The 23210-nt window shown below is 39.5% G+C and overlaps 2 protein-coding genes across 9 annotated transcripts in view; both read left to right on the top strand.

The window, feature by feature from the left end:
• Positions 1-23210, top strand: part of DENND1A (DENN domain containing 1A) — a 531199-nt gene that overhangs the window by 213147 nt on the left and 294842 nt on the right. The window lies entirely within an intron of this gene.
• On the top strand, positions 11363-11899 carry LOC109566443 (small ribosomal subunit protein uS10-like). The gene has a single exon (XM_070798136.1). The coding sequence runs from the start codon at positions 11479-11481 to the stop codon at positions 11836-11838; it is 360 nt and encodes a 119-aa protein (XP_070654237.1). The 5' UTR covers positions 11363-11478; the 3' UTR covers positions 11839-11899.

The following is a 23210-nucleotide window of genomic DNA, read 5'->3' as shown; positions in this document are numbered from 1 at the left end:
TTCCTTCTCTTTAAAAAGGAGATTAATAATTCCAACAAAATCTGCATTGTTATAAGGATGAAGATCAAATAAAATAATAGATGTTAAGTGTTAGCTCTGGTTTGACACCAAGTGAGTACTCTCAGGAGGGCAGTTGTCTTCACGATGTCATCCCCAGCATAGCATGCTGTGGAGAGAATGGGCTGGGGAGTCAGGACAGGATTTGAATCGTGGCTCAGCCACATTCCAGCAATGGGTGTGATGCTGAACAAGATACTTATTAACGGTATCTCAGAGCCTTAGCTCATAAAGTGAGAGCAGTATTTCCTACCTTAGAGAGCTGTGGAAAGGTAGAGATAATGAACGTAAGACATCAGTACAGACACTTGGCAAGTTGTGGACACTCCCACTGTAGTCCTTCATTACTGTCATCTGTCCTTTACTTTGTAAAGAACATTTTCCCAACAAATCCTCTAATTCCAATGGCATTCAGATTTGACTGTAAATTTTGATTATTCTTAATGTTACTGCAGCAGAAGAGTGCTCAGAAAATAACCATCCCACTGTTCCTCTGGACCCGGACGTATGAGGATTCAAGTGCAAGCATATAATCCCTGATACGAATCTTTGTAGGAGACTCTTGTTTCAACTTATTTGAGAAATTGCACTGAGTATGGAATAGATGTCAGAACTTAGCCAGAGCTGCAACTATAATCACATTATTTTGCTGCTGCTCAGTGGAGCTAAGAAAGCTTAAGAGTATTACCATCTGGGCAAAGCCAACCAATGGTGAACTGTGAACTGCTTACCAAGTTAACAGAAACTCTTGCTACCTCATTCATTAATTAGGCCTTTATGGCACACCTTCTCTTGGTTGCCTGGCAACCATAATAGCAGTCATTAAATTCTGTCATTTTGTATTAACCCTTTGGCCCTGGGTGGATTGGGAGCCCCCACCTTAACACTAATGCATTTTACATTAGTACATCTACCTGGGAAGTCCCAATCCCTTGACACACAAGCTGTAAAGAGCAAATAACCAGATTCCAAAAACAGAAAAATGTCCTTTTTCTTCACATTAGTGTGTGTGCTTTTAAGGCTTTGCAAAATGTATCTGTCAGGATGGAGGCCATTTCCCAATTTGCTGACAGACAGACATAACATACACCCAGCAAGATGAAAAGACAGCTAGTTTCCCAGAAAACAGGAGCTGCCTGTGACTTCTGCAGGCTTATGGAGGAAGGAGCCGGTGTGAAAACCAGATGGGAGAGTTGTTAAGAGTTGTATGTTTCCAAAATTGCTTTTGTAGCTGCTTTGCAGAAATTTGGAGCGTTCATGCTAGAGCGATAGGGCCATTCCAACAACACACTGGCGTTGTAGCAGTGAGTGAATTAGAATGATCGGAAATAAACTATGCACTCTGGCAAAAGCTGGAGGAAATTAAGTGGCCAAAGGGCAACCTTTGGGAGACTGTGAAAGGCTCTTGCAATGCTCTGTCCACTGGGTTACTCACAATTCCTTAAATGTAAGCGAAGTGTTTTTAAAAAAAAAAAAAAAACCCCTAACTAAAATAGGGTTTAGGAGTTAAAAATGGTGTATATCCTATTTTTTTGGGTGGATGAAAAGTCATTTGGGATGTGTGGTATAGGTAAAATAATTAAATTTCACAGAAACACTTATTTTTCTCTTAGTGGAAATAAATATGAAGTTAGGTTTTAGTGTTAGGCAAACCTAGGTTCAAATCCCCACTCCACCCAGTAGCTGTGGATCTTGCACAGTTGGGTTTCTTTTTAAACTTCATTTCCTTGTCTGTGAAATAGAGATAATCATTTCCTTTCATGTTGGTGTTGTAGGGAAGAGAGAAGTTGTCCTATATACCTCTTGTGAGAATTTGGCCCATTGTATGGACTCTATTCATTTTTTCAACAAATAAGTGTTGGGACTCCAGTGGTAATCAAGAAAATCTCCACTCTCGTGAAATTTATAGCCACACTTATTAGCAGAGTCATTTTGCTTCTCAATTTCCCAAAGAGATCCAGAGAAGGTGTTACTTCTCCAAGGTTACTTGATCAGAACTGTGTCACCTGACTAATCTGATGTTCTCAATTAAATTTTATGTCAAATGCCACCAAACACTGCAGAGTTTCTTGGGCTATAATGTAACCATATTTATTCTTTCTCTGTGTATTTTACATAGTAACTTTAGCAGGTGAAAGGAATAGTAAAATAGGAAGTAGCCACATTCACTCACCAAGACAGTTATTTGTATCAGACTTAAAAACTAGATTATGTACTTGTATTTATGATTCATATGATTATGGTAAAGTGGTCCCAACTTTAAAATGTTGGCATAGTTTATGGAGAACAAAAATTTATTCCTTCGCTTCTGTCCTGCCAAGAAGGTATGGGACACTAATAACATCTGGGATTTTAAGTGGCTACTGTTTGTTAACAAAGCAGTAACTTCCCTGAAGGAGTGTTGTGAGTTGGGAGAACTCACAAAGGCAATTAATTTTGTTCTTCAGAGCAGTGCCTCCATTGCATTAGTTTGCACTTCATGCAAGCTTAAATTATAACCCAGGAGCCAGCCGTACCATGATCCGATTTGATATTTAGTTTTTATTTTATTAGTAGTTGTCTTTAATAGATGTCTTGTAGGTTTTCTGATTATTAGTAATTTAAATTAACTCTGAGAATGAAAGGAAACCACAGGCATGAAACTGATGGACTGTGACTACAGCGGTCTTGCAGCTTTCAAGACAGCTGTGATGCCTCGGCAGGCTCCCTTCCTTTCCCCTCTTCTCCCTTTTAAGGCTTTGAATACTCTCTTAGCTAATGCTGAAAATGAGAGCTTAATACTGTTACTGTTTGGGAACCTTTAAAGACAAATGGGCATCACAAGTGTTCTTTCCTCTTTGAAGGTAAGTGTCATCCATGGGTCTACTCTCTACTTGATCAGATCTAATTTGACCCAGGAGTAGAGATCTGTGAAGATGCCAACTGAGAAACAATGATTTCAGGAGAGGTAATTTCCCTTGTTCTTATGCTGTGCTTTCCTGCCACTCTCTAGAATTTCTTACAGTGTCTTTGTTAAGTGAGTACATGAAAACAGTCTTTGCTGTGCTTTTGGTAGTAACCCAGATCACATATATTCTGAAAGAGGCTTCTCCCTAGAGTGGTCCAGGGCAGCACAAGTTAGGCCCTTAAGGGGCAATTGTTGTGGCTTTAAAATCTAATTTTGGAGCGTAAATTTCCCTGAGCTCCAGTCCTACAGTTGATGATCCTAAAATCTGGGTACCTTGGGGTAGAATCAGCAGAGTTCAAATCCAGGGAAATGCTGGTTAACCGCTGAACACCAACCCTAGGTAGTTTGCTGAAGAATTCTCCTCACCCACTAACCATGGATGTATTGAACACCTCTTTTGTTCATGAGTGAGTTTCAGAACCTGATACCCTGCCATCCCAGGGTCTCTAAGCCTCAGGGTTAACTTTTTGCAACAATGTATTCTCATTTTTCTTGCTAATCCGGAGCAGTTAACTTGTATAGGAAACACATATTGGAAGTTGGTGAAAAAATAATTTCTAAGAAGTTAGTGAAATCTGTTACTGAGAAATGTTTGTTCCTGGCAACCAACCTGGGGACTCCAATTATGAAGAGAGAGCCTAGAATGGAATCCATTTTCAATTTATTTGTTCTCTGCAATTTCTCCATTGTTTTATAGTTATAGTAATGCACAGGCTTATGGAAGTATGTAAAGTTATGCTACTTTTCTCATGTCAGAGCAGTACGGCATTCTGTGACGATCGTTCTGGGCCTTCCCAGGTGACACTGGTGGTAAAGAAGCCATTTGCCAATGCAGGAGACATAGGAAACGCAGCTTTCGATCCCTGGGTCAGGAAGATCCCCTGCAGGAGGGCATGGCAATCCATTCCAGTATTCTTGCCTGGAGAACCCCATGGACGAGGAGCCTGGCGTGCTACAGTCCATGGGGTTGCAAAGAGTCGGGCACTACTGAAGCGACTTAGCACGTGTGATGACAGTGCTGACTCTGAGGGCTTTTGTCCCTCCGACCTGGTAGTTAACAAGGTGGCCTGGAGGGAGCTACCTGCATGCTTTCTCAACCTCCCCAACTACTGGGGTTGATGTCTGTGACCAAAGCATTGCATGGAAAAGAACACCAGTCCCAGCCCACCAGAATGACTTCCGGGAGCATTCCAAAGCAGTGCTGAGGGTGAGGGGTTCTCACCACCCAGGCTGATCCAGCCAGCTGTACATTCTCCAGCAGAAAATGCCACTGCTTTGTCTGCGTTATTTGATCATTTCTAACATGCCTGCTGGGCAAAAATGCTTCTAATTAAGCACATTGTTTTTTAAGTAACTTGTAAATTCCAGTGTTTTTAGATGACTTTTGTCTGTAAGCCATTGGTCTAGTTTTGTGAAGGGACATCATTTTGTGATTTTTTTCACCCTGCTCTCCCTATATGAAAAGGTATAGTGGCAAAATCAGATAGAGAGTTGAATCTCAGTACGAACTGTTTGTCCCTGAGCAAGGTAGTTTACTTCTAAACATCAGGTTAGAGATGATAATTCTATTAATCAGTCAAATATATAATTATACTCTCATGAGAATTAAATATACTGTATATAAGAATTCCTGGCATATTGTGATATTTAGGATAGTCTAACTTTTTTAATATTCTCACTGTCTTAATTTTATAATTTATCTATTGTATTTATCCTGATTTGTAGGAGAACTATATAGTTTTAAGTGCCATGATAAGGAATCCATGTAAAGCTGTGATGAAAAGCTCAAAGTCCCGTAGCCCTACCTGTATGAACAGTTGGGCAGAGAAATGGAAATGCTATTCTGAATTGACCTAAACCAGTGGTCTTGCACTCTAATCTCTGATTCCCAGATGATAACAGATGTCTCTTAAGTGATTCCAGGTGTTCTGAACATAGTGAAATCTCTTATCTGCCACCTCCACAGTTACTCCTTAAAGTTCTTTTATATTACCTCTTTAATAGTATTTGAAGGATCAGGATTCCTTGACAGCTGTTGGAACTCTAACTCCCTACTTGAAGGGCCGCTGCTTTTAGTCCTCAGGTGATCTCCAGACTTTCATGCTGTACCGTTTGATTTGGGCCCACATGCCAAATAGTTTTAATATGTTCTCCTTTTTTATTAAACAGATTTTGTCATGTCCAGGAGATTTCCTGCTGGTAGCAGCTCTAACTTTTTCTCACTGTCAAGGCTTTCCCTGCCCCTTGTTAACTCTCAGCCAGGGATTTTCTGCATACTTCTGTTCACAGTATTCCTGTTGGCATCCTGTAGACTGTGAAGCCTTTTCTGACCACCTTCAGAATTCGGTACTCCTTCTTCCGTAATTTAGAGTGTTTTATGCATGTTTGTAGTTTCAGGCCTTTAAAAGTCTGTATTTACTTTGGGGGAAATTCTCATTTGTCAAACCTGAGCTTTACTTCTGTAACAGGAGCTGAAGTATTTAGGGAGAACTTTCTGTCAAATCTGAAGGAAATGTAGAAGGCAGAATGATGTAGTTATAGAGGCTGACTTGATTTCTTAACCCAGCTCTACATTTTAATAGCCTTATGACCTTGGGCTAGTTATGTTTGCCTTCCGGGTCTTCTCACATTAGGCTGTATTTATTTCTGTTTTATCCTATTCTAAACCCAGGTGAAAGAAAGAGAGGAGGTATTGGCCTTGGAGGAGGCACAGACTTCTCTTATGTTATACCAGAAGGGGAGGAGGAAAGATTGCATATAGATTTGTATACATCTGGTGCCTGGCCCATGTAGTTGTCATGATGGTGGTGAAAGTGAAAGTCACTTGGTTGCGTCCAGCTCTTTGCAACCCTATGGACTATATAGTCCATGAAATTCCCCAGGCCAGAATACTGGAGTGGGTAACCTTTCCCTTCTCCAGGGGATCTTCCCAACCCAGGGATCGAACCCAGGTCTCAGGCATTGCAGGCAGATTCTTTACCAGCTGAGCCACAAAGTGAAAGTGAAAGTGAAGTCGCTCAGTCATGTCCGACTCTTTGCGACCCCATGGACTGTAGCGCACCAAGTTCCTCCGTCCGTGGGATTCTCCAGGCAAGAATACTGGAGTGGGTTGCCATTTCCTTCTCCAGAGGATCTTCCCAACCCAGGGATCAAACCCAGGTCTCCCGCATTGCTGGTAGACGCTTTAACCTCTAAACCACCAGGGAAGCCCACGCTGAGCCACAAGGGAAACCCAAGAATACTGGAGTAGGTAGCCTATCCCTTCTCCAGTGGATCTTCCCGACCCAGGAGTCGAGGCCTCCTGCATTGCAGGCAGATTCTGTAGCAACTGAGCTATCAGGCAAGCCCATATGATGGTGGTGGGTAGTGGCTAAAATTTTTGGCATGCTTACTTTGTGCCAGGCACCATTCTAAATGCTCCAAATATGCTTCTTGTTAACTCTCACAACTACCCTGCAAAGCTGGTACTACTCAGATCTCCAATTTAGAAATGAATAAACCAAAGCACAAAGAAGTTAAGTGACTTATCCAAAGGATAAAACTAGAATAAGAATGTAGGTGATCTGGTTCCAGACCCCAGATATCCAGTGGTGTTTCATACATAGAGAATAAATGAATGTTGCTGGAAAGTTGAGGCAATTCTTGTTTGTTAGTTTCTATTGTCTTGATGAAATGAATGGTGAGATAAGATATTGAGAATAAAAAGGAGAGTGTATGGAGAGTAGATGTTTGAGTGGATGTTAGAGAAGATTTAAAATAGTTGCCTAGGCTGACTAGTGAGAAAACAATTGCTGGGTGATATTGAAGGCTTAATTGATGCTGTAGACTTTTTATACAGGTAGAATTTTTAGAGGGATAACATTGGTGAGGAATTTTTCCCCAGTTGTGCACATCAGCTTCAGTGCAGGCACAGAGAAAGTAAATAGTTAGATTCATTCAGGGATAAAAGATTTCCACGCAAAGGTGATAAAAGGATAAGAGATGTGGGCCATTAGGGTCTTGATATGATGGACCTTCTGGTAAAGGCATGAGTGAAGAATATCAGGTCTGATAAAGGGAGAGAATGAAGAGACTATTGGTATGAGGGTTCAGAACAAGTATGTAGGAGTTGTAAAGTGAGCAAACACCAAGGATAGGAAAGTGGGTTTAGAGTAGTTTAGAACTGGGGAGTCTTAATTTGGCACTGGGAAGGTCAAGAGGAGACCAAGGGAAGAGATAGCTGAAGTGCAATAAAGAAAGTCATCAGAAAGATGACAGGTCCCTTAAATACCTGAAAGGCCAGGGTGTTGGATGACTGCTTCTGTCCCACGTACCAATGATGTTTCTGGTTTTTGATGGTATTTCACAGTAGCAGTGAAGTTTGAAGAGAAAAGCTATTGAATTCATATGTAAACACTGATATATATTTATTTCTTTTTGTATAAACATTCTTAAATACCTGTTACTCATCCAAGGTAGATGGGAGAGAGAAATTGAAATGGTCTCTTTCAAGACTTTTTAGTTAATATTTAAGGGAATGTGAGGTCCCTAACAAATTTTAAACATCGGAATTTCTTAAAAGTGCAAACCTAATTTTCTTTAGATAAATCACCTTTACATGACTTGACAATTAAACTGCACTTGGGTTTTCTTTCCTTGCTGGTGAATAGTCAGAAGGGATACCCTAGAGTAATAGTTTTGTTGGACTCAGCCTTCAGAATTGGCCATTCAGACTCTGAGAGTGATTTCCCAGTTGCTTGTTGCCTATAATCAAACAAAAGGCCAGTTAAAACTCTTAATACATGGTGCCTTGTTACGCAGTCTGCTTAGTGGTATAAAAAACAAAACAGAGCAATATCTTACATCATATTGCTCAGTAGTTACCTTTTCCTCATTTTTATAATTTCAGATTATTGCTTTTAGCAAAAATAAATGTACAAATCTGAGTATTATTTATATAGCTAGGTAAGGAGTTTGGACTTTGAAATCAGAAAGACCTGAGTTCAAAACGTTGTCTACCAATTGCTGTCTACTTTTAGAAAGTTACTACACCTTTCTGAGTGTTGGATTCTTTATCTGTGCTGGTAATTCTTTATCCATTGAGTTGTGGCAAGGATTAGATAGCATGTATAGGTAAATGTCTGGCACAGAGTAGTTGCTGAACAAATGTTAATTTTTCCTTTCGAATACCTCTCTCGCCATATTCCCTTGAATTTTAGATCATTTGGCCTGAGGAAACCTTGGTTTCAGATTCCTTAGAGATTTTAGGTGGAAAATTTGCCATGCATTTTCCACCTCTTAATGAGTATGGCCAAGTTTTAGGAGCAACTTTAGTAGGTACTTGGGCTTCCCTGGTGGCTCAGATGGTAAAGAATCTGCCTGCAGTGCAGGAGACCTGAGTAGGATCCCTGAGTCAGGAAGATCCCCTGGAGAAGGGAGTGGCTACCCACTCCAGTGTTCTTGCTGGAGAATCCCATGAACAGAGAAGCCTGGCAGGCTACAGGGCTACAGTCCATGGGGTCACAAAAAGTTGAACATGACTGAGCAACTAACACAGTTTAATAGGTACCATCAGAAATACAGTTCACAAGGTAGATGGTATACATTATATCTGCCAGAATTGGCTCCTACAGAGATGGTGGGAGGACAGTAGCTATTGTTGAGGTACATGTCCGTGGTCATGTACCAAGGACATAGTAATCTTTGATGCTAGTGGAAGGCAAGCCTTTGCAGAAAACTTAACTGGATATGGGAAAGTACCTGGAAGAAGGGGGAGGACAGTAAGAGGCTGCTGGCTCTCTGAGGTCAAATTCAGAAGTGAGCAAAGAATAATCAGTGCCAATCCCAAAGAGGGACAATGCCAAAGAATGTTCAGACTACTGCACAATTGCACTCGTCTCGCATGCTAGCAAAGTAATGCTCAAAATTCTCCAAGCCAGGCTTCAACAATACGTGAACCGTGAACTTCCAGATGTTCAAGCTGGATTTAGAAAAGGCAGAGGAACCAGAGCTCAAATTACCAACATCCATTGGATTGTAGGAAAAGCAAGAAAATTCCAGAAAAACATCTACTTCTGCTTTATTGATTACACTAAAGCCTTACACTGTGTGGGTCACAACAAACTGGGAAAATTCTTCAAGAGATGGGAATACCAGACCACCTTCCCTGCATCCTGAGAAATCTGAATACAGATAAAGAAGCAACAGTTAGAACCGGTCATGGAACAACAGACTGGTTCCAAATTGGGAAAGGAGTACGTCAAAGCTGTATATTGTCACCTTGCTTATTTAACTTATATGCAGAGTACATCATGTGAAATGCTGGGTTGGATGAAGCACAAGCTGGAATCAAAATAGCCAGAAGAAATATCAATAACCTCAGATATGCAGATGACACCACCCTTATGGCAGAAATCAAAGAGGAACCAAAGAACCTCTTGATGTAAGTGAAAGAGCAGAGTGAAAAAGCTGGCTTAAAACTCAGCACTCAAAAAAAATAAGATCATGGCATTCAGTCCCATCACTTCATGGCAAATAGATGGGGAAACAATGCAAACAGTGGCAGACTTTCTTTTCTTGGGCTCCAAAATCACTGCAGATGGTGACTGCAGGCATGAAATTAAAAGATGCTTGCTCCTTGGAAGGAAAGCTATAGCCAACCTAGCATATTAAAAAGCAGAGATATTACTTTGCCAACAAAGGTCTGTGTAGTCAAAGCCATGTTTTTTCCAGTCATCATGTATGGATGTGAGAGTTGGACTATGAAAGCTGAGCACTGAAGAATTGATGCTTTTGAACTGTGGTGTTGAAGAAGACTCTTGAGAGTCCCTTGGACTTCAAGGAGATCAAGCTAGTCAATCCTAAAGGAAATCAGTCGTGAATATTCATTGGAAGGACTGATGCTGAAGCTGAAACTCTTTGGCCACCAAATGTGAAGAACTGACTCATTGGAAAAGACCCTGATGCTGGGAAAGATTGAAGATGGGAGAAGAAGGGGCTGACAAAGGATGAGATGGCTGGATGGCATCACTGACTTGATGGACATGAGTCTGAGCAAGCTCCGGGGAGTTGGTGATGGACAAGGAAGCCTGGCGTGCTGCAGTCCATGGGGTCGCAGAGTCAAACAGACTGAGCAACTGAGCTGAACTGAGGAGCGATTATCTTTGTCTTGTTCTCAGTGCTTAAGGGAGAACAGTGTTTTACCATAAAGTTTGAGCTGTAGATTTTTTTAGAGCTGCCCTTAAATTGAGGTTTCCTTATATTCCTAGTTTTCTGAGAGTTTTTATTTTGAATAGATGTTGAGTTTTGTTGTTTATTCTGCATATATTGCTATAAACATCTCTCTTCTTTATTCTTTTGAAATGGTAAATTAGAGTTTTAAAATATTCTACCAATCCATTTAATAATATATTTCATTCTTGTTAGTATATTACTGGTCTTGGTTGGCTAATATTTGGTTTAGAATTTTTGAGTCTGTGTTCATGAGAGATACTAAGATATGTACTTTTATAAGGTCTTTGTTCTAAGTTGTTATCAGAGTTATTTCTCTTCCAAAAGTTTGACATTTCTGTCTTTCACATTTAAAGCTTTAATCCACCTGGAAAAGCTTTTTATGGCTACTATACAATTGGGATCCATTCCCCTCACCCCCCAATTTGGATGTTCAATTGCCCTTATAACATCTTGAGTATCTAGTCTTTCCCCTAGGAATTTACAGTGCCAACCCTGTCATAGAGCATTTTCCTATATGCATGGTCTTATTTTTGGCTTTTCATTTTGTTCTGTTAGCTAATTTGTCTATCCTTGTGCTAATCGGTTGCTGTGTTGATTATGATAGTCTTAATACCTGTCAGGAAAGTTTCCTTACTTTTCTCAAAAATATCCTGCTTTGCTTGGTCCTTCCTTTTCATGTAAATTTTAAACTCATCAAATTTCATAAAAGCCATGGTGATATTTTGATTGGACTTTTCACTGAATACATAGAAAAGTCTAGGGTGAATTGACATCTCTGTTAATTGAGTCTTCCTACCCAATTTTTCAACATAAGACTCTTTAGGTCTTATTTTAATATCATTTAGTAACATTTATGGAGAAGGCAGTGGCACCCCACTCCAGTACTCTTGCCTGGAAAATCCCATGGATGGAGGAGCCTGGTAGGCTGCAGTCCATGGGGTAGCTGAGGGTCGGACACGACTGAGCGACTTCACTTTCACTTTTCACTTTCATGCATTGGCGAAGGAAATGGCAACCCACTCCAGTGTTCTTGCCTGGAGAATCCCAGGGATGGGGGAGCCTGGTGGGCTGCCGTCTATGGGGTCTCACAGAGTCGGACACAACTGAAATGACTTAGCAGTAACATTTAAAAGTTTCTTGGGCTCTTTGAGGAAGACGCGGTCTCGGCTGCTGCGGACTTTTGTGCCGCCCGCTCCTGCTCCTGACTCATCGCTGTTCGCTCTCGCCGAGGAACAAGTCGGTCAGGAAGCCACACCGCAGCCATGGCCTTTAAAGACACCGGCAAGACTCCAGTGGAGCCAGAGGTGGCCATTCACCGGATTAGGATCACCCTCACCAGCCCCAACGTGAAGTCTCTGGAGAAGGTGTGGGCTGACTTGATCAGAGGAGCGAAGGAAAAGAATCTCAAAGTGAAAGGACCAGTTCGGATGCCTACCAAGACTCTGAGAATAACTACGAGGAAAACTCCTTGTGGTGAAGGTTCTAAGACTTGGGATCGATTCCAAATGAGGATCCACAAGCGACTCATTGACCTGCACAGTCCTTCTGAAATTGTCAAGCAGATCACTTCCATCAGTATTGAGCCGGGAGTCGAGGTGGAAGTCACCATTGCTGATGCCTAAATCAACCTTTTTAATAAATCGATAATCAGTTGTTTAAAAAAAAAAAAAAAAAGTTTCTTGGGAATTCCCTGGTGGTCCAGTAGTTAGGACTTGGTGCTTTCACTACCATGGGGTTCAATCCCTGGTTGGTGAACTAAGATCCTACAAGCTGTGTGGTATGCCCTCCCTCTAAATATTTTTCTTCCATAATGATCCTGCATGTCTTTGGATCAATTTCCCCCTGAGAACTTTTAAAATATCTTTTGTAAATGGCAAATACCTTTTGCATTTTGTTTTTGCATTTTCTGTTTTTCTATTCTTTAGAAACTAAAATGATTTTTGAATATTTATTTTTTTTGCCCAGCTCCTTAATTAATTCTACTAATTTTAATTTCTTTTGGGTTTCTGATAGAAAAGTATTTAACTTATAAGTGAGTGTTTGGTCTTGTCTTCTTTCAGTTATTTATACCTTTTATTTTCTTCTTTGGTTGTGGTGCCCTGTGTCTGCAGTACAGTGTTGTGTAGAGACAGATAGTGAATACCCTTTTATTATTCCCGATTTTAAAGTATTTTAATATTTCTCTAATAAGATCTTATGTATTAATTCTTTATTAGTTTAAGGAGGTCCTTTGGTGTTTCTAATTTGCTTTTACTTGTGTATTTACTTGCCCCAAATGAGTTAAGTCTAATAGTTGTTCTTACATGAAATCACTTCTTCTCTCATGCTGTTTTATTTGGAGTTCTGCATTTTCATAGTGCTTTGTCTCTGACATGGATTTCACTTACCTTGCTTGGGATTTGTGGATCAGCAAAATTCTGGAATAGCAATTCTGGAATGTTCTCAGCCATTACTTCTCTGACTACTGTTTCTTCTCCATTGTTTTTATTATATCCTTCTGGAAATCTGATTAGGATGTGTTTAACTTTTTCACTCTCTTTCATGTTGCTTATCTTTTTCATATTTTTTTTCTTTTTGTCTATTTAAACCATGTTATGAGTAATGTCACCCACTCTTTTCTGGCTGTTAGCCAGGAGTCCTAATGATTGTGGTGCTCTCTATATTATCCGTTGATCATTTTATCCAGATTTGTAGGTAAAATTTTGAATTGCAGATCTATGTGAGAACACACTTTTAGTTAGAAATTGTCAGTATCAGTAGAGATGTTTGCCTTCCACCCTGTGAGAACATCAAGAATGGAAAATTCTCTACTGGCAGAATGTTTTCAATTCTTTTTATCGTTCCACTAGAGATGTAGTCTTCAAGCTTTAAGTTGTAGTATCTTTAGAGGTTTCTAGGCTTTATCTCCTTTCATTTCTGCCTTCTATCTCTATCATTTGGGAGCTGAAAGAGCCCATCGTTTGGCAAAGAGCTTCAGGGTAAAAGCCAACTTTGATGCTAATTTTCCATTCTGAGTTTGAGTTTCCATTTCATTTTTTGCTCTCTGGAGCCTATGCTTTTTGCCAGGTTAGCATTACGTTTAAAGATTGTGTGTGTTTATGTGTGTTTGTAACTATATCATTTTAATTGTATTGATTGGGAGAGTTTCTCAAAATATCTCCATATGCCAATAAGGAAGATCTAAAAAATGTAAACACACATACACATTCTCTCTCTCACTTAAAATTGGTATGAAAGTTTGACAAATATATACAGATGTGTAACCACTACTGTAGTCAAGATATATAGAGTTTTTTGTTTCACTCAGAAGTTTCTTGTTCTTCCTTGGTGGCTCAGATGGTAAAGAATCCACCTGCAGTGCAGAAGACCCAGGTTCGACCCCTGGGCCAAGAAGATCCCCTGGAGAAGGGAATGGATACCCATTCCAGTATTCTTGCCTTGAGAATACTGTGGACAGAGGAGCCTGGTGGGCCACAGTCCATGGGGTCGCAAAGAGTTGGACACGACTGAGTGACTAATCTGATCTGATGATTTATAGTGTTGAAAGTCTTTTCATGTACTTATATACTAGAAGATATTGCACATCATCTTGTGTAAAGCATCTTTTCAAACCTATTGATCATTTTTAAGAATGGGTTCTTTGTCTTATGATTACTGAGCTAGTAATCATAAGGTTTTGTTTTTTTTAATATGTTCTGACTATAAGTCTCTTATTAGATAATGTGCCTTGCAAATATTTCTTCAGTCTGTGGCTTGGCTTTTCATTTTCTTAAAAGTATCTTTCACGTACCATAAGGTTTTAATTTCAAAATCCAGTTTATTGATTTTTTTCTTTTATGGTTCATGGTTTTTGTATCTTATGAAGTCTTTGCATAATACAAGAGCACAAAGATTTTCTCCTATATTTTCTTCTAGACACTTTATAGATTTATCTCATATTTAGGTCCTTGACCCATTTCTGGTGATTTTGTGTATGATGTGAGTTAAGGAAATTGGTATTAATATTATAAACTGCAATCATTAAAACATTGCTTTTGTAATATGAAAATATGAAGTACTTATGGGTAAACTCAACAATATATTTGCATGACCTGACCCCAAAAAGTATAAAACATTGCTGAGATATGTTAAAAGAAGAACTAAATAAGTAAAGAGAGAAAGCACGCTCTTGGATTCAAAGACTCACTCTTGTCAGGATGTTGTGATGCGTAATTTGGCTAAGCTCTGATGCCCAGTTGTTTGGTCTAACACTAGTCTAGATGATGCTGTGATTAACATTTATAATCAGTTAACTTTAAATAAAGGAAGAAACCCTCCATAATGTGGGTGGGCTTCATCCAATCAGTTGAAGGCTTTAAGAGCAAAACAACAGGTTTCCCAAAAAAAGAGGGAATTCCGCCTCACAGTTGTAAGAGAAATCCTGCCTGAGTTTCTAGTCTGCTGACCTGCCATACATATTTTTGACTTGCTTGTACCAATTCCTTAAAATAAATCTCTTTATTTATATATGTCCTATTGATTCTGTTTCTTTGGAGGACCTTTACTGGTACAGATGTCAGTTCCCCCAAGTTGATCTCCCTGTAGGGTCAGTGCGATACCACTAGGCTTTTTAAATAGAACTCGACGAGCTAGATTCTAAAATTTGTATGGAAATTCATATGGCAAAGGGCTTAGCCAAACAGAGTTTGAAAAAAGAAGAATAAAGTTGGAAGAAATACATTATCTGATTTCAATTCTTGTTGTAAAGCTATAATAATCAGTAGTATACATTGTGGTATTGACACAAGAATAGGCATATAGGTCAGTGGAAAAGAATAGAGAATCAGTTAATTATTTTTTAAATAAAGGTGCCAAGATGATTAAAGGGAGTGGGGAGAGGATGGTCTATCAAGAAAAAGTGTTGATGGAACACTGTTGTTGGAACACTTGAATGAATATATGTTTTTCAATAAAGAAGAAAATATCTCTAATTCCACCATCCAAAAGTAAAAATTGTGGTGCATTTTCTTTTAGTATTTTATTTAAAAAATATATAATATGCATATAATACATATGCACATATTAATTTTCTCACTTTCTTTAATATGGCTACTAATAAATTTTAATTAATGTATAGTTGAGTTATATTTGTAGAACACAGTGATTTAGTATTTTACAGATTATAATTTAAATTTATTAAAAGATATTGGCTATTATATTCCTGTGTTGTATAATACATCCTTGTGTATTATTTATTTTAAACATAGTAGTTTTCACCTCTTAATCTCCTATCCCCACCTTGCCCCTTCCCCCACATATTTTTAAATTTACATGTTTGAGATCATATACAGTTTCTATTTGACATTCATTTTATATAGTTCTGTAATGTTAAACTTTTCTCTCTGAAAGACATTTTAATGGCCACATAATACTAAATCACATAGGAGATTCATACTTAATCTAATGATCTTTACTGTTGAAATTTATAATAGTAATAGTTGCTGCCACTTATTAATTACTTTCCACATGGAAACTGTGCTAAGCATGTCACATGAATTATACTGTTGAATCCTTGCAAGAGCTCTTTCCATTTTAAAGAAAAGGAAAACATGAGTTTTCAGTAGGTCACCTATCGCTAGTGTGTGAAGCTTGGGTTTATAATTAAATAGCTTTTATTCCAGCCCTTAAGAAAAACATGCTGCTAATTTTTTTTTAAGATTTATTTGTTTATTTAATTTTTTGACTGAGATGGGTCTTTGTTGCTGCATGTGGGCTTTCTCTAGTTGCTTTGAGTGGGAGCTACTTTTCATTGAGGTGCACAGGCTTATCGGTGTGGTAGCTTTTATTGTTGCAGAGCACAGACTCTTAAGAGCGCACAGGCTTCAGTAGTTGTGGCACAGGGGCTTAGTTGCTCTGTGGCACATGGGATCTTCCTGCACCAGGCACTGAAGCTGTGTCCCTTGCATTGCAAGGCACATTCTTACCACTGGACCACCACCTGCTAATTTTTAAGCTGTTTGCAAGCTCTTTGCATTTTTTTGCTGTCATAAGCAGCTCTGAAGCACATATCATTGTGTAGAAATCATTGTCTACATTTTAGATATCAAACTTCTTTTCCCCTGCCAGTCCTTCATGTATTTTGTCCATTCTCATCCAATAAAATACTTCCAAAGCTGGTGTGCTTGTCCAGTGTAGCGCATGGGGTGAAACAATGTACAACTGCAGAGCCGTCTTTTTCGGTTGATGAAGGCCTGGGCCACATACGCACCAGGCCAGGACAGGCGTTCCTCTTGGAATACAGATTTGCAGGGGAATTCTGTGGAAATATTTGCTGGCTACTTGTTTTGGAAAACAAAGGAGCACTAATTTTTAGTAGTCTATCCCCTAGGACATTTAGTCCCACTTTAAAACAAAATTAGGTAACATTGGTCAAGTCACTCAATCCCTTTCTGTCTTCCTTGTTTTCTTCAGCTGAGAGAAGGACACGTTTAACATTTATCAACTGATCTCAGACTCATTTCCTGAGCCTTTTTGAGCCCCACTATTCTAATTACTCAGAATGTAGAACACACACACACACACACACACACAGACCTTTAAACAAAGGGATCTTTCCTCAAGACTCCTTAGTGTGTTCCCTGGATTCACCTGTATTAGGGCTTTGATTTTATAGAATCAAAGTAGTCTACCACTCCTACTCACATGGTGCAAGTTTCCTTACCTCGGAGGGTACGCTGTTCGGCCTTTTCTGTATGACATGGTAATGGGAGAGTTAAAGCATCTTGGTCCTTGGCTTCTGTTTTCTGCAGGTCTGCCTATCATCCTTGTGTTCCCTTACCCTGTTGTTGAGAGCACAAATGACCTAAGTGAGATAGGAAGTCATGTCTTAGTTTGTGTAAAGGGTTGTTTTTAAGCAGCTTAAAGATGATGTTTATGTTTAGGATATCCTTTCATTTTCATTTCCAAGTTTAAGACTTAAGTATCATTGGTGTTAAGGGAGAAAGATGAGACAGCTTTACAGTCTCTCTGTTATTCCTTATGTCACTCTACAACTCTTTCTGGGGTTCCTGGTGTTTGAATTGAGTACTAAGGGTCCAAGAATCCTGGAACCCCACCATAGAAGAAGAGGAGAAGGACTGATAGATTAAAAGTTGAAGAAAACTGATAGGTAGAATAATGCCCATCCAGTTTCTCTTACCTCTGCTAATGGGAAGATGTCCCTTTAAATTTTCGGTCTTTGTTAATAGGAGCACAGTGATTTTTACTTGGAGAAACCTTTGTTAAAATGGCAGTTTTAAATGCAAGAAAAGAAAAAGTAATATGGAACCTAGGTGGAGATGAAATAAATATGCCTGTGTGCATATTTATAAATATGCATTTTTTTTTCCTTTTTTTCTTCTTAAAATGGCAAGAGGGATATCTGGGGAACAGGATATAGTCTGCAAGCAGCTCTTCACCATGGTGGAATTTGGGGATTCCTTTTAATGAATGCAAAAGACATGCCTTTTTCATTGTTTATATAGCTCTGATTTCATTTTAAACTTAACTGGATCTTGTTAGAGTAGTAGCAGGTATTTTGTAAGATGTCACTGTTAACATAGCATCTTACAAAGTTTGCTTGAAGTGAGTTGCAAAGGATACTGATCTGTAAAAATCATTTTAGCTTTGTGTTTTTTATTTTTTGTTTTCCTGTGCCCCACCTAACTAACCTTGGGAAGACTTGATATGGATAAGATCTCTGTCATAATTTAGAAAGGAACATACTCAATCCTTGCCTCTTCTCTGTCTAATGAGTTCATGTAAAAAATATATCAAAAGAAATTCTCATAGCGGAATCCTCACATTTCAAAGGGGAGTGTATTTATTATAAGAACTGCTGATTCATTAGGAATGCTTCCTAATTCGAACAGCAACAGCTGCTTCTGGTTAGAATAAACTCCATCTCTTTTGTGTCCTCTCTCTCCAAGGAGATGTTAAATTTTGTTTAAGATTTTTCTTCTGCTTTAGGTTTTTTCTCCTGTTTTTCCACTTTTCCTCAGTTATGGCACTTTATCCTTCTTAGTGTTCACAACCCGCTATACTTGCCCCCCACCTTTAGAAATGACTTTCATTAAGATTATAAATGCTAATAAAACTCTTCTGATAATGTGTTTTGTTTGCATTCACAGTGGCAATGGAGTGTATTGTGCAGCAGTAAAGAAAAAAGTCGAGACACGTTGTAGTCATGAATTCTAAGTGTAATAATTTAAAGTACCGGGAGCATTTGAGCAACTGCCATTGTCCATTAAATGAAACCACTGTATTAATGTATCATAGCATGCTGTTCTAATCACCTTTCTCCAAATACCAGCTTTTGAAAGAAACATGGCTGTATTTTTTATACAAAATCTGAAATCATGTAATTGAATGGCTTGGCAGAATAGGTAAATGAATGTAGCAACATGCATTCAAATATGTCCCTTTGGTTTGTAATGAGCTGATTGAAGTTCGCAGTTGTAAGACTTGCCATTTTATTTCCTGATTTTATATTCTGGACCCAGACAAAGATGCCAGTTTTTCTGTATTAAGAGTAAAAGAAAGAAGAAAATTGTTCATAAAAATCAAGAAGCCCTTTTTGGGGATCACGATTGGATCCTGAGCTCCAGTAGCCTTTGTTCAATCGTCCTCTGTAAATAAAGGTTCTTCTAATATGACCATTTCTACTTAATTCTAGAATTAAGCCCTGTTAAGATTCAAAGAAATTCTGCCACATATGATGGAGCTGGTCATCTGCCCCATGAGTGTATGTGTGTGTGCAAGCTCATGTGAGAGATAATTGGTGACTGTGCACACTTTTCTCAATTTAGTTATCTCAGTAATTACCCTTGTTGATTTATGTGTCTGGTTCCCCCTCTGGACACTGAGCTTCTTAAAACTAGAAACTGCATCTTATTCACTTGCTAGCCCAGGACGCAGCAAAGGGCCTCACAGTCAATACATCTTTGATGTCTAAATGAGCCATAGAATACTAAAGCCAGATTGTTGTCAGAACAGATATCAAAATGTGCAGGAGACAGAAAGATCCTCAAATTTGGAGCTAAACAAACATTATTTCACATCCTGGTTAGTAAGAGACTGTGGGAATTTCCTGTAGAATCCAACTGAAATTTTGATGTTTCAGGACAATTCTAGATATTGAAGACAGCAACTACTCTACATTCTCTCACACAAGAGAAGCCATGTTCTTTTGCATCCTAGTTGGTAGGAAATATAGCAGAAAAAGAAAGGCGAGAATAATACTGAGGGATTGCTAATCCATTCACTGGGGACAACATTCTGGGTTTGTTGAGATACCCTTTTGATTCTGAAAAATGCATGGCTCTAAGTGAGTCTCTTCCATTCTCTGAACTTCCCTTTCTTCTGCTATAAAATGAAAAGGTTGAACAGTTTAGAGCAACTGGCTGCTCTCACACCACCTTTGACTCATCTGGTTGGGCAGGTGACAGGGAGCTTGGGTTCTGCTTTTTCTGGTTTTGGAGCAAACCCTTGGCACTACCCATAGTGTTATGGTCAGACCTCTGGGCTGGCCTCATAGCTAGAAGAAAGCAAGGCAATACGGAGATAGGATATCCTACGACCCCAGTGTAGACAGATGGTTTCTTTCATTCACATGTAAGATGTATCTTAGGTAATTTATTGGTATTAAATAACACCTGTTTTGTTCAGTCACTAAATCACGTCTGATTCTTAGTGACCCCCACAGACTGCAGCACACCAGGCTTCCCTGTCCTTCACTATCTCCCTGAGTTTGCTCTAAGTGTCTGTTGAGTTGGTGATGCTACCTAACCATCTCATCCTCTGCCACCCCCTTCTTTTGCCTTCAGTCTTTCCCAGCACTAGGGTCTTTTCCATGAGTTGGCTCTTCACATCAGGTGGCCAAAGTATTGCAGCTTCAGCTTTAGCATCAGTCATTCCAATGAATATTAAGGGTTGATTTCCTTTAGGATTGATTGGTATGATCTCCTTGCAGTCCAAGGGAATCTCAAGAGTTCTCTCCAGCACCACAATTGAAAAGCATCAGTTCTTAAGCACTCAGCCTTCCTTATAGTCCAACTCTCACATCCATTCATGACTACTGGAAAAACCATAGCTTTGCCTATAGGGACCTTTGTCGGCAGAGTGGTGTCTCTGCTTTTTAATACTCTTGTCTAAGTTGGTCATAGCTTTCCTCCCAAGGAACAAGTATCTTTTAATTTCATGGCTGCAGTCTCCATCCACAGTGATTTTGGAGCCCAACAAAATAAAGTTTGTCACTGTTTCCACCTTTTCCCCATCTATTTGCCATGAAGTGATTCGACTGTATGCCATGATGTTAGCTTTTTTGAATGTTGGGTTTTAAGCCAGCTTTTTCACTTTCTTCTTTCACCCTCATCAAGAGGCTCTTTAGTTCCTCTTCAATTTCTGCCATTAGGTTGGTATCACCTGCATATCTGAGGTTATTGATATTTCTCCTGCCAGTCTTCATTCCAGCTTGTGATTCATCCAGCCTGGCATTTCACATTGATGTACTCTGCATATAAGGTAAATTAGCAAGGTGACAGTATACAGCATTGTCATACTGCTTTCCCAATTTTGAACCAGCCTCTTGTTCCATGTCCGGTTCTAATTTTTGCTTCTTGACCTGCATACTTCAAGCTGGTTTTAGAAAAGGCAGAGGAACCAGAGATCAAATTGCCAACATCTGCTGGATCATCGAAAAAGCAAGAGAGATCCAGAAAAACTTCTGCTTTATTGACTACGCCAAAATCTTTGACTGTGTGGATCACAACAAACTGTGGGAAATTCTGAAAGAGATGGGAATACCAGACCACCTGACCTGCCTCTTGAGAAACCTGTATGCAGGTCAGGAAGGAAGAGTTAGAACTGGACATGGAACAACAGACTGGTTCCAAATAGGAAAAGCAGTACGTCAAGGCTGTATATTGTCACTCTGCTTATTTAACTGACTCATTGGAAAAGACCCTGATGCTGGGAAAGATTGAGGGCAGGAGGAGAAGGGGACAACAGAGGATGAGATGGTTGGATGGCATCACCAACTCGATGGAGATGGGTTTGGGTGGACTCCGGGAGTTGGTGATGGACAGGGAGGCCTGGCGTGCTGCAGTTCATGGAGTCACAAAGAGTCGGACACGACTCAGCGACTGAACTGAACTGATCTGCATACAGGTTTCTCAAGAGACAGGTAAGGTGGCCTGGTATTCCCATCTCTTGAATAATTTTCCACAGTTTGTTGTGATCCACACAAAGCCTTTAGCATAATCAATGAAGCAGAAGTAGATGTTTTTCTGGAATTCCCTTGCGTTTCCTGTGATCCAGCAGATGTTGGCAATTTGATCTCTGGTTCTTCTGCCTTTTCGAAACCCAGCTTATACATATTGAAGTTCTCAGTTCACGTACTACTGAAACCTAGCTTGAAGGATTTTGAGCATAACCTTGCTAGCATCTGAAATGAATGCAATCATTAGTAGTTCGAATATTCTTTGACATTACACTTCTCTGGGATTGTAATGAAAACTGGCCTTTTCCAATCTTGTGGCTATTGCTGAGTTTTCCAAATTTGCTGGCATGTTGAGTGCAGCATTTCAACAGCATCATCTTTTAGGATTTGATATAGCTCAGCTAGAATTCCATCACCTCCACTAGTTTTTTTTGTAGTAATGCTTCCTAAGGCCCACTTGACTTCACACTGCAGGATGTCTGGCTGTAGGTGAGTGACCACACCATCATGATTTATCCAGGTCATTATCACTTTTCTTGTATAGTTCTTCTGTGTAATCTTGCCACTTCTTCTTAATCTCTTCTGCTTCTGTTAGGTCCTTGCTGTTTCTATCCTTTATCAAGCCCATCCTTGCACAAAATGTTCCCTTGATATCTCCAATATTCTTGAAGAAATTTCTAGTCTTTCTCATTCTGTTGTTTTCCTCTATTTCTTTGCATTGTTCACTTAAAGAAGATTTTCTTCTCTCTGCTTGCTGTTCTCTCGAACTCTGCCTTAAATAACATAACAAGGAAGTTTGCAAATGGTATACTGTTTTAATGCATTAAGTGAACTGAAGGTATTCCTGTAACATTTCCTCACCTGGGATAGAGCAACAGCTAGTGCCTTGGTGTTGTGAGACATTGGAATGACTGTGGGAATATGTCACTATTAAAACTTGTCTTAATCTAGTTGTGGAAATGGCAAAGTCCTCTAGGAAAAATAAAGAAAAGGCTAAAATATACAGTGTGGCTTAAAAGTTTTAATAAAAGCCTTGATAGATTATGACAGTGGCTACATACTATGTTATTTCATTTGACATATCTGAAAAAGGCAAAATTATAGGAATTGGAAACTGATCAGGTGCTGGGAGTGGGGGAACTGTTGACTACAAAAGCACAGCATAAGTAAATTGAGTGATATGGGGTAGAAGTGTTCTTTGTCTTAATTGTCTGTGGCTGTTAAACCACAGTGTACGTTTGTCAAAACTCATAGAACTATACACCCAAGTGAAATAATTTTAATTTGAGGTTAAAAAAAAGTAAATTTTGAATGACAGAGGATGAGATGGTTGGATGGCATTATCGACTCAATGGACATGAGTTTGAGTAAGCTCCAGGAGTTGGTGATGGACAGGGAGGCCTGGCGCGCTGCAGTCCGTGGAGTCGCAAAGAGTCAGACGCAACTGAGCAACTGAACTGAATGGTGGGAAGAACAGGTGGTAAAGAGATGATCTCAGTATAGTGTGGTAGACACTCTACAAAGGATGAGGGGGATCAATTGGGGTGGTGGTGGTGGTGGTTCAGTCGCTAAGTCCCATCAGACTCTTTGCAACCCCATGGACTGCAGCACGCCAGTCTCCTCTGTCCTCCACTAGCTCCCAGAGTTTGCTCAAATACATGTCCATTGAGTCAGTGATACTACAGGGGTCCTGGAAATGTTGTACATACTGATTGTGGTGGTGGTTACACAGATGTATATAGTTATCAAAACTCCTCT

The sequence above is a fragment of the Bos indicus genome, chromosome 11 (assembly GCF_029378745.1).
Source record: "Bos indicus isolate NIAB-ARS_2022 breed Sahiwal x Tharparkar chromosome 11, NIAB-ARS_B.indTharparkar_mat_pri_1.0, whole genome shotgun sequence".
NCBI lineage: Eukaryota > Metazoa > Chordata > Mammalia > Artiodactyla > Bovidae > Bos > Bos indicus.
Note: the sequence above shows the minus strand (reverse complement) of the source record. Positions and strands in the feature narration are given on the sequence as shown.